Source organism: Cavia porcellus, unplaced genomic scaffold (genome assembly GCF_034190915.1).
Source record: "Cavia porcellus strain 051 isolate PalLab524CR breed Dunkin Hartley unplaced genomic scaffold, mCavPor4.1 scaffold_22, whole genome shotgun sequence".
In the NCBI taxonomy this organism is placed as follows: Eukaryota; Metazoa; Chordata; class Mammalia; order Rodentia; family Caviidae; genus Cavia; species Cavia porcellus.
The window spans coordinates 30,998,565-31,010,888 of NW_026947505.1; the positions used below are offsets into that span (position 1 = coordinate 30,998,565).

General features: G+C 36.5%; 1 protein-coding gene across 4 annotated transcripts in view; it reads right to left on the reverse strand.

Moving 5' to 3' along the window:
- The window catches only part of Map3k5 (mitogen-activated protein kinase kinase kinase 5), a 202,445-nt gene that overhangs the window by 122,208 nt on the left and 67,913 nt on the right, over positions 1-12,324 (reverse strand). For all 4 annotated transcript variants that reach the window (XM_003468505.5, XM_063232996.1, XM_063232998.1 and 1 more), the window contains exon 3: positions 4,021-4,044. In XM_003468505.5, the coding sequence (XP_003468553.4) occupies positions 4,021-4,044 (24 nt within the window). The remainder of the gene's footprint in view (positions 1-4,020; positions 4,045-12,324) is intronic.

A 12,324-nucleotide genomic window follows, 5' to 3' on the forward strand; every position in this document is an offset into this window, starting at 1 on the left:
AATTAAGATTTAAAGAAATTAGCCAGGAAGTAATATAGCAAAGTCACATCAGTAACAGTGGCAATGTAGAAACGGACATATGTGCTCAACAGTTAAAAGAAAGAATCATCTGGACACAGTCAGGCCACTTAAAATGGGGTTATCTCAAAAGAGTTGTAATATTAACAGAAAGAAAGAATTCACAAAGTAGAGCTAGACTCACTTATAAATATTTTGCAACTTGAGGCACTTGTCATATACCACGTAACAGGAACAAAAATAACCTGTCTTCCAGTTAAGATATGAGAAGAACTTCCAAAGGTTGAGATGTGTTTTGGAGGAGGACAGGGTAAATCTTTATTTCCAGAGAAGACAGTATTTAAAGGAACTGAAAGGTTGGGATTCAATACAAAAATTTCTAAAATACAGTGGGAATATAATTTTAATATAAGAGATTTTAGGCCAAAATACAGACCTGGGAGTTATTTGATATGATCAAATCAAAGGAAATGGGAGATAATCCTAAGAAAAGACAGAGAAAAGCAAAGCAAAGGGCTCAGAGCCAGCATGGGAATGTGGCAAACCCTGTTATCACCATTACAGGAACACAGAAAGTCTAGTGTCCACTGTCAGTCTGGCAGGCATATGAAGACAGCATTTCTCCTACCCCTGGCACTTAAATCAGCAAGAACAAGCATTTATTCACCACTTCTCTCTGCCACCATATGAATGGTCATAAGTTCACTACAACCCACTGAAAAAGACGCCATTGCCTCTATTTGACAGAAGAGTAGACAGGCTGGTCTATGAAGTGCCTGGGATCCAGCCTAGGGACTTTCGCATAGATATCTTTACTTCAGGGGTTAATCACCATCCTACAAGGCTCTAACAGGTTCCTATCACCTTTGACAGGAAATCTGAAGGAGTCAAGAGACTGCTCACAACAAACAGACAAAAAAAATGAAAAATGTCCAATGCTTTTATAGCCAGCTTTAATTATTGATGAACACATTTTGCTTTGGGGCACTTGTACATCAGTAATGAAGCAGAAACAACCTTGACTGCCAACTAATGCATGAAAAAAAGTTCAATGGGTTGAAATTAGACTTTGAAATCATGTACGCTGCTGAATTGTTCCTGTCTCAAGATCTTCATGCAACAATGATTGGAAGACTAATCCAAGAAGAAAAAAAAGAAGTGTCCTGCTTTTAAAATGTTACCAAGATCTCACAGCATGCCAATTTAATTTAATCCTTTTACCAAACCACTGCCAAGCAGAAAAGGCAAGGATATCAACCAGGTTGTTCTCTGCAGCCTATTAATGGAGGGGAACCTGTGGCATGCGTGCTACATCAACCAATTTATTATCACTAAAAGCTCTAAAAGATTCACCATCACTGAAACTATGCATGAGTTACAAAAGAATAGAATCAAATACCCTTGGATTACTCACAACTCTAAATCACAAGACAAAATGCTTTGAATTTTCCAAAAAAAAAAAAAAAAATGAGAACAAATGAAAAGTCAAAAATCTAGAAAAATATTACACTATGTTAGGTTTAGAATATTATTCTTGTGCTGCTTGGTAAAGTTCTATTCCCTTAAAAGCTTTAAAACCACGTGTACACTAGTTGAGTATAAGATATGAGTTATACGGGACACTGGGTCTGCATGAAAGTATTCCGCAAGAGAGTGATTATCAGATGCTTGGCAGTGGAGGAGTAAAGGGAGGAAAATAAGAATCGCAAGAATAACAAGAGAATCAGCTCTTGAAATAAACTCTAAGGTAGAGAATCCTTCTTGGAATCTGAAATCCTTTAGGACCACTGTTGAAGATATTGTAACTAGAATCCTTGTTAAAGCTTCTGGCCTCGCTGCACAATTTAGAGTTTCTTTTCAATGCTCCTGAGGCAATGATTTTTTTCCCTCAAGTTTCACTGTCAATGTCAAAAGGTCAGGGGTAGGGATGGCAAACTGCAGGACACACAACTGGCCCAAGCTGAGACAGCTCAGGCAGTACACGGTATGGGAAAGTGCAAGAGTTGGTTCTGTTGTACTTTATTTTTTAGAAAGATATCAACTCCTAAGAAAGCATTTTTTTTTCAAAATGAAAACTAATAATATGGGAACATTTATTTCCCTAGATGGCTCACTTAGAAACTTGACTGCCGCACTTTTGATTTACATATTACTAAACACACAATTTGAAAGAGAGGATAATCCAAAGTAAATAAAACAATCACTGCGTGATAAAAACAAACATCTCTCAGTGCACGGGAGGCTGCGGCAGGAGGATCACCGCAAGTTCAAGACCAGCCTGGGCTAGTGAGTTTGAGGACAGCCTAAAGTATATAGTAGGATACTGTCTTAAAACAAAAACAATTGCATCAATTGCCTTTTATTAATGTATTATTAATTATAAAATATTCAAATCTACTTTTTGTAAGAGAAAAGAACACATTTCCTTAAATTTCCAAACAGTAAGGCATGGTCACAAAGCAACACCATCAATTTTTCTGGCTAATGTTGCTTCATGTCTACAAAATCCCACAGCTCAAGATCTAGTTTTATTCCAGCTGATTATCTTCTGTATTTAAAAAATAATAGTGATTCTGTTTTCCAATTTTTAAGAACTAGGTAGAATTGAACATAAACATTTATGGAAAATGAGTTAAGCTTCTGGAAAGAAAAGCTCTCAGCATTCAAACATATTGGAAGAGAAATGTAAAACATTCGATTTGCTGAAGGACACTCAGCACCTGGAACAGGGCTGCTTTCTCAAGTCAAGGGGTGACTTGCTCACAACGCATCACACTCAGTCCTCCTAGCGAACTACTTCTACTCATGTCCAGTGCGACTGCTTCTGTCCTGCTTTTGGGGGTCAGGTAATGCTACCTCCCTGTAGGACTTGGACATAAGGGGTACCCACTCTTCAGCACATCACTTCTGGTTAATTTCCTAATTTGTCTGTTTATATATTTGTTTAGTGACCTTCTCCCCTAATTAGATGCTGGCCCTTCCCCTTTGTTGTCTTCTGGGACATGGGAATGTGTTTATTTCTTTTCTCGAGCTCTAGACCGAGGCCCCTCTGGCACCACGCCCAACTGTGCCACACGGTTCATGGTCAATCATTACCTGTTGAACAAAATTTGTTACAGAGAACTGGAGCATGGAACAATAAGTGCTCATTTCCTTTTGAGAGACGAAGGGTAAGAGTTTATAGTGGCAACATTATCTATGATGCCTTGAGTCTAGCTCTGGTGAAACCTTAAGCACAAGTTTTAAAATTTTTGATCTCAGTGCTCACTTCAGCAGCAACTACACTAAAATTTCTGATCTAAGAAAAAAATACCAATTATCACCTTTAATAATACCATGTGTAGACTTTCTGTCATATATTATTTTCTTTTAAAACTGCAGAGATTGCTAAATTGCACTTTTTAAATACTCTCTTACTTTCCAAGATGAAATAGGAAACCATTTGCCTAACAAGGGTGTTTCTACTTTAATATAATTTTTCTTCATGCATTGTTTTTTAAGTTTAAAGTTTATTTTTCTCCCTTATTCATGTTTGTTTAATTCTGGGAGGCTAGAATTATGTATCATAGTCTAAAATGTAGACTATAATACTTGAGAACTTAACCCCTTTAAGTAGAAGATAGATCATGGACACATATACCGATACATTTATTTCTATACACATGTATATATAGATTACATATTCAACAGAAAATTGAAATCACACACATACATATATGCTGTTTTCTTGCCATTCATAATTCCACAACATTGACTATATCACCGAAATGTTTTTTCCAAAATAAAACTACATATAGGAAAAAATCAAGTGTTAGTGTAATCTATTCCTATAAAATAGTATTTAGGTAAAATAACAATATTTATATTGATGTGTAAGAAAGTTGAAAAGGATTAACAGATATAGAAATTAGTAACTTGTGAAAAATTTTTTAAATACCAGAGATCAGAAGACAGAAAAAGAAAAGATTTAAGAATTTCTGAAAGGTTAAACAAAATACTCACAGTATTCTTCTGGCAGATGATTTCCTGAAAAATAAGAAAAAAGGCATAGCAGAAGTTAATATAAAAATCAATTAGTTCATTGATATTTATTGAACTATTCTATTTGTGGTATTTTGTATTAACAATTATATTAGCAATTAGAAATTCTAGAGAGTTCAGAATAAGTTTCTGCATCTGAGAAGTTTACAATCTGATGGAAGCGATAAAACACAGCAGTTTTGTTTGTGCCTTAAGGAAAACTGCACAATCATATGAAATCCCAAAACTGAACAACCTAAAAATCATTTCTGCAGAATATGTAAGCAAAAATTACCTGATCTGCTATATGCTCTATGGGATAAAAATCAAAACAAGTTTGCTCCCTCTAAGCACAACCTCTCTCATGTCCTGGAAAGGGACAAGGGAATAGAGTACTGGTCACTGGCAAACCTACCATAGATAATAAGAACATCTGACAACAATGACCACAAATCTGATTTGGATATTTTTCAACAAGTGCAAAAGGATAAACACACCACGTGGGCAGTATCCCTGTCTTCTAGGTTGGGAGGCTTGAGGGAGATCATGGACATAACCTAGCTCTGCAGTATCTAATGCATAGAAAGCTCTCAAAGCTCTCCAATATTCCTAAATGCTAAAATAGCTAGACCTGGGGAGACAATCTAGAAAAGCCTGTAGCATAAGCCTTCACAGTGGTTGAGGGATCATTATTTAGAAAAGAGAAAATGGGACAGCATCCTGTAAAAAATGCTATCTATGTTGTCATGGAAACTGTAGCATCAGGCATTTGTAGAGCCTCAAGGGTGGCTAAGGAAACAGGCTAGATCTGTCAAGGTGAGAGTGAAGCTGCCGGCCCAGCTGACTGGCCAGCACCGCTCATCTCAGGATCAGAATGTGGAATCAAACACAGCACATAAAGGGAAACCACCAAGGGCTCTAGATCAGAGTGCAATGCAAGATTTTTGAAAATTCAAGAATAACAGATGAGAAAACAAAACTAGTCTATGGCCATACCACCCTGAACACACCCTATCTCGTCTGATCTCGGAAGCTAAGCAGGGTCGGGCCTGGTTAGTACTTGGATGGGAGAGAAAACAAAACTGAAGAGGAAGAACTCACACTACGGAGTGTTAAGAGGCATCAAGATGTAAACAAGATATTAAAAGGTACCCTTCAATCTCTCACAATCCTACTGATACAAAATAGAAAATGTATACAATTAAATGGAACCATTATAAATCTGAAGGACATGCATAGTGGGCACACATGCTAAACGGTAAACAAGCAACACAGAAGCACGGAATACAGAAGGTGTAGCACAGGCTGAACTGTGAGGACAGACACAATACCAAAAGCAAAGCCAGAAGGTGGGGATGCAGACTAGAGATCTAGTGAAAGCAAACATCCATTTAAGGACCAATAAACATTAACACCAGGACCAGGATGCAAGGAAGACAGTTCATTTGGGGATGCACAGAAGAGAATTAAAGAGGTATCTGAAGGAGATCTTGAATAGAATCACTGAGCTAAAGCAAAAAGTTCATTTTGACACATATAAATGATAAAATGAGAAATTCATTTGTGGTCATTGTGAAGAAGGTTTTCAATTCTAAAACAAAGTACTATGTTCAGTGAGCCCTTAGAAGCCACAGTGTTTTGTAAGATGAGTGATTTGTATAAAGAAATATCAGCACATGTGGGCACACTGTAAAAGCAAAGGCTGGAAACAATATAAATATTCATCGTCTAGAAACTGGTTGAATAAACTATGGTACCTCCATACAGCAGGCAGCCAAACAAAGAATGAAGTTCTTTTTGAAGTACTATGGACCATCTCCACTGCTAATTGAGAAAAGCAAAATACGGAACAGTTCTTATCCTAGATTCTTGTTTACGTATAAAAAAGGAGAAAAACAAAATTCTAACTTTTACATTCAGAAAATATGGGTGGTAGGTCATGCAAGAAACTAATAATAGGAGTTGCCCGTGGAGTCTGCTGGATGTGCAGGGGATAACGATGAAAGAACATTTCCCTTTTGTAGTTTTAAATTTATGTATCAGATGAATGTGAGACCTAAGAAAGACAAATAATTTTTTTTTTCTTTTTTGAGGGCATACCAGGGATCGAACTCACAACCTTGTGCTTGCCAGGCAGGTGCTGTGCTGCTGAGCTAAATCCCTGGCAAAGACAAATAATGTTTTTTTTTTTTTTGGTACCGGTGACTGAACTCACGACCTTGCACTTACCAAGTAAGCACTTGAACTGCTGAGCTAAATCCCCAGCCCAACAAAAATGATTTTAAAAAGTAATCCTTGTTAAAGTTTTGGAACTACAGATTAGATGCTGTTTAGTCTTTGAGGAGAAAAAGGTGAGGACTTCAAAAGCTCAAAGACATCGTAATAAGAGGCTGGACAATGGCAGCACTCAGAGAAATGGAAAAAAAGGCGATGAGGTCAAAAGTGGCTCTTCCTACTGTCTCTCAGGGAGTTAATACCTATGACACACATATACGACAATTCGTACAGGAACAGAAGAACTCTGGATAATCCCAAGGCCAGAAATGCAATGTACAGAATTTTTCAAAGTTGACTGATGGAGGTTCTCCCCAAGTAGCAGACCAAACCATTGCAGATAATTGCTCTCTTTTGACAGGAATATCTTTCTCATGTCCTGCCCAGTAATGCGGAAATGCTCTTCTTTGCATCTCTTAGCACAGATATCTCTGCTCTTTGTGAAGCAGGCCTTGACTGTGTTGAGGGATATCTATCCTTCCAACGGAAGGTAGACAGTGCCTTCCATTTTGCCCTTACCAATCCTCGTAAGGACCTTTGCTAGCACTTCATAGACCACCCTACAAATTTTTGTTCTTATGATCCTCCAACCTACATCATGGGCTCCTTGCCTCTTGGGTTCAAAGTCTATGAGTTTCATTCATAACTTGTATCTGTACCAATGGCCTAGCACATATTACAGCCTATAGTATGTATTCAATAAAACATGAATAAATTAATGAATGTAAAAATATACATCAGGATTTTTGCACTATAAGGTAGGGTAGGTACATAAGTTCTGCTCTGGTCCCAACAAGCAACATGCCATTCCCTTCTCTCTAATACAGTGCACTAACAGTGTTGGACTGAAGGGCTTTTGGTCTCTTCCAACTCTCTACTTGCTGTTTGCATTTGGTTTAGGGGCCATTGTGATGTGTTATCCTTGTGCCACTGAGGTGGCACCCTCAACCTCCCCAAATTGTCCCTCTTAAGTGCATCAGGCACAGAAATGGAAGTGGCAGGAAGAGGAGTGGCAGTGAAGACTGAGGAAGCCAGAGGTTCTAAGGAAAACCACCACAGCTGCTGGTGGCTTACAGCCAATATGCTGTCTTCCTGAGGAACTGCCCGTTGGAGTCACTCTTAATTGTCTCTGCTGCTTTCATTTCAGATCGTGCGTACATGATAAGAAATTATATAAAGTTATTCCTATTGCAATCTATAGAATCCATGTTAATTTATGTTTTGTCCAAGCTAAGTGGATATAAATCATTCCCTTGAAGAAGAAAGACCTTACTCACAGCTTATTATGTAACTTTAAATGGGGCATTAACTTTAAGAGAAGAAAAGGTACTGTTTGTTTATTTTAACTCAGCCAAAACATATAGCAAACAAGGCCTCGATGGGTTATTTACTGAGGCAGAACAGAGAACATTTAGTTTGTATTAAACCCACTACAAGGAGTTGGGATGAATTAAAGACATAGCCGCTAGAATTCATATCAGATCATGGAAATTTCTCAACAAAAGTGCCTCCAAGAAAAATGACAGCATCAACATAAACTCCAGTTTCTTGCCTATGAAATAGTTCTCAAGATGCAACAACCCACTATGACCTTGTACTTGTCTGAAGTATTAGGGAGCTTTTGGTCAGTCCATCTTTGGCTCTACCAGCAATATCCAAAATTGATTTTTCTATTTTCTAGTCTCCTTTGATAACCAAATAATCAAGCAAGACAAAAGAGACATCTAGTCTAGGTCTCATCCCAAGAGAGGACAAAGACAACTTTAGATAGCTATTTGGGATAATATAACTTTGAAAAGAATGTAACAGTAAAGAAATGGGTATTTCCAACAGTAGAAAGTTTTTGTGTCTGAAGCATAGGCGATCACAGCAGGAAAGGAGATGGGAGCAGCTGGTGTGGGGTGGCTAAGTCAATGCAGACTTGGAGAAGCACCACTGCAAGGAGGACCTCACTTTCCAGAAGAGAGAGGGGCACCACCAGCATCTCTGGCTCAGGGAAAGAACATGACTCCTGCAGACGGCCTCCTGCGTCTTCCTTCCGGCCTTTCTTTCTATGCCACTGAAATTTGCAAGTTTTCTGTTAAACTTGAGGTAAAGAGGGACATTTCAGGCACTCTCCAGCTCCAATCTCTTACTTAATTTCAATGTTTCAAAGGTAAACATGAAGTTGTAAGCACACACAGTTTCACTGGGGTGAAATTCCCTTTCCCCACTTCTACATCCTGCTGAAATAAAACCCAGCAGGCTCAGGAAGAACAATCCAACATACAGAATGCAGAACCACAACACAGTCTTTAAAGACAAAAAACCAACTACATTTGTGTTAATGTGTTCAACATAAAACAGAAAAGCTCAACATAAAACAAGTGAGCAAACAAAAAGAAAAATAATATACCAGAAACCATCTACAAAATAATCTACCAAAACCTCATCTTTTTAGAGAATATATAAAATCTACGGGCAGATTTAAAGGGGATATACCTAATCATGGGTGAAAAAAATATGGTACTCATTACTATCTTGACAGTTAGCAACTACATGTGCCTTTAACAAATTGCTGTATTTCACTGGGCTTACTTCTCATCTATAAAGAAAATATTTTCATCTGTCCAATCCAGACAATGATTACTTAACTTGTTTATTTCATTTGGGTTATATGTTAAAACCAAATGAAATAAGTTTAACCAGGATATATTATTGGGCTGTGTGTTAAGACCAAATGGAATTAGTTTATGAAACTACCTGAAGTAGTTTAGAGCCAGGAATAAATTGAGGTATGGATCACATCAAAGCAGACAACTCAATACTGGCACTGGAGACGTTTTGTGCCCATATTGATAAATGATCAGGGTTAAGAATAATTTTTTCCTTTGAATAAGAGCAACTGTCAACTAAAACAATCTGTATCAAATATCAGGTTAAATTTTACCAAATCTGGAAAATAACTTTAAAAGAAATTCTATACTCTATTCTCCTTTTCTCTTAATTTTATTTCATAGTTTTAAAAAAAATCTCTTGGTGGGAGAACTATTGTAAGAAGATATTGTCTTTGAGCAGGGGCAGATGATAAGTGACATTGTATACATATAGTACTGACATGGCTTCTTAACACAAACCTCACTTTATATTGCGTTGCTATTGTTATAATTAACTTCCTCTTCTTTGTCACCAGCTGCTTCTTTCAGCAATACCTAATTGAACCACATTATTCAATTGAATTCTTTTAATGTATTGCTAAAAAGTTACAGGTATAATGGATTTCTATACAGTAAATCATACTTAACATAAATTTCAGCAATAATTTCAGAGATGTGTTCTACAGGTACTCCAAGAGGATGATGAGTTTTATAAGTGCCAGGAAGACCAACTACCAAAGAACTGTTTATTTATAATGAACAAAAGTCAGCAGGGCTTGACCCACTTTTGCTGTGTGCAGAGGGTCCTCCTTCCTGGTCTTTATTCAAACTCTTAAGCGTATGGAGGGAGTCTCCCCAAATACAGCAGGAGTCAACCCAGAGATATGATGTTATCTTTCATACCTCAAAGCATAGATTTTTCCTCTCCTATTGACAAAATGGTAATAAGAGGCTAGAAATCATGGGCAGGTGGGGGATTAAAGAGAATTAGGAAGGAAAACAAGAACATTATTTTATCCAGTCTACAGATAATACCTTAGAAGATGTAATATCACTAATTGATGTTAAAGAAAACTGGATTCTCCAGCCTTAAGCCTCTTCCATAACCTCAAGGATTCTGCAACTGGAAAATCAACTCCTGCGAAATAAATTATTCATCTAGTCTGTCAATTCAAGATCTTCAGAGAAAATCTCCATAAAGCAAGGCTGCCTATACTGTTTATTTACTCCCCCTATTACCTATATCTTTCCCCAATTGAAATGGAATAATTACAGCTCAGATGAAAACCAGATCATTTGTGAAATAAGCAAAATAAATGAGCAAGAATGTTTCCTCTGCCAACAACAACAACAAAAAGCCTTCCATAAAATAATAAGAAATGTATGTGCAGCAGTGTTGAACCCAGGAAAGGACAGAATGCCAATTTTAAAAACTCCTGATTCTAAGTCAACAGTAGGTAAAAAGGTAAGCAAGGGCCTTTAGGGAATGGCAGGCCAGTGCAGTGCAAAAGGAGTACGGCCAATGATTCTGATTCACAAATTGTTACACTACTTTATGAGACCATATTTTCAAATGACTCTTTAAAAAACATTTACTGAGTGTATACTTTTTACCACTAACTTAAATTTGTGCTGAAAAGAATTTAGCAAAAATCCATTTTTAAACTAAAAGTGGTGAACCTTTGGGAAAATTAAAATTCTAATTTTATGCATAACAATTTAAAACTTGAAATTTATTGTACTCATTTTGGTAAGAGATGTAAAATTTTAAGAAAAAGAAGCAGTGTTTAGATTTAAAAGGAGAAATCTCTATGTTTCTGAGTTTAAAAACACTCTGGAATCTGAGTGGACACCCAGCACAAGTAAGAAACTTAAATTTGAAGTACTGTAATAAAAAATTATGTTGATAGCCTCATTAATTTATTATAGATGGGTACAAATACCAAAATATACAGATCTTTTACTCTAACCATTTGCTTCAAGTGAATACACATGGGTACCAGAAAATGTGTCCAAATTCACACAGGAGCTCTTTGGGCCCCTTTGGACCTGAAAGTAAAAATCTTAAGTCTAGATATGATGGACCTGCTTCACGGAGCAATGATAAGAATTCTCAAGATTCATTCAATTTTTAGAACTTCCTTCTTTTCATGCTTTATCCATTCATCTACTGATAGACACTTAAGCTGCTTCAACATTTTGGCTGTTGAGAACAATGTTGCTGTGATTGTGGGTGTACAAATATCTTTTTTTAGGCACTTCTTTCTATTCTTCAGAATGGAATTGCTAGATCATGTGGCAAATCTATTTTTAATGTTTTAGAAGCTGCCACATTGCTAAAATTTAAAGGCGACATTAGGCATAGTGTTAGAAAATTTTGGTTTGTGCACATAAGATTTCTAGTGTCATGTCGTAGTGAGATGTTAGTCAAATCCCAACCTAGGGAATAACAGATGCACTAAGGTACAATAAGGATCTCAGGCATCCCATTATGTATTCACTATATTCACTGAAGGCAGTGAAAGAGTAAGCATAGATATCAGCTGCTTTAGAGAATAGTCTATCAAGAAAAATCTCATCTGCAAAGGAACTTTTCAGGCAATGGCTGAAAAGAAAAATACAACTAAATTTCCTGAACAAGGAATAATCTAGCATCATCATTAAATCTAAACATAGGCTAGGTTGCCACCAGTTGATGTGCATATCAGTCTCTACAAAATCATTTCTTCTGCAATGAATAAAATTGGAATAAATCCTATCTGAATACAGAAAGATCCAAATATATATGAGGCTTTCTAGCTGTAACCTGAACATCAGAGTAAAAACAACTCATAATATTTTGAAGTTTAAAGTATCAAAATATATGTAAAGTTATCCTGGTGAATACAGAAAATGAGTAGAAAGGTTAATTATGAAATATTTGAAGTCTATAAAAAGTATAAAAGCACTCATATCTATCATCTAGATTTAGAAATATTACATTATAGCTATAATTGAAGTCTCTTCTCCTCCCAATTTTATTCCTCTCATCCTACAAAGGGGCAAGCAACTAATCTGAATGTCGTTTATCATTCCCATGTACATTTCTTTCATAACAAATGTGTATAGTAGCATTGTCTCATATAATTAATTTTGTATAGCTGGTATGATACAGTACACGTATAATGTTTTTCTGTCAATGTTGCTTTTTCCAGATATATGTTGATACTGATGTGTAAAGGTCTAGTTGATTCATCTTAAATGATTCATTTTAAAATTCCATTAAATGCCTGTACCAAAAGGTTTTTTTTATGTTCTAATAGATATTTGCCATTTCCTTTGAGTGGAAGGGCTATTACTAACAATGGCTCATCAACATTCTTCATGATATCTCGAT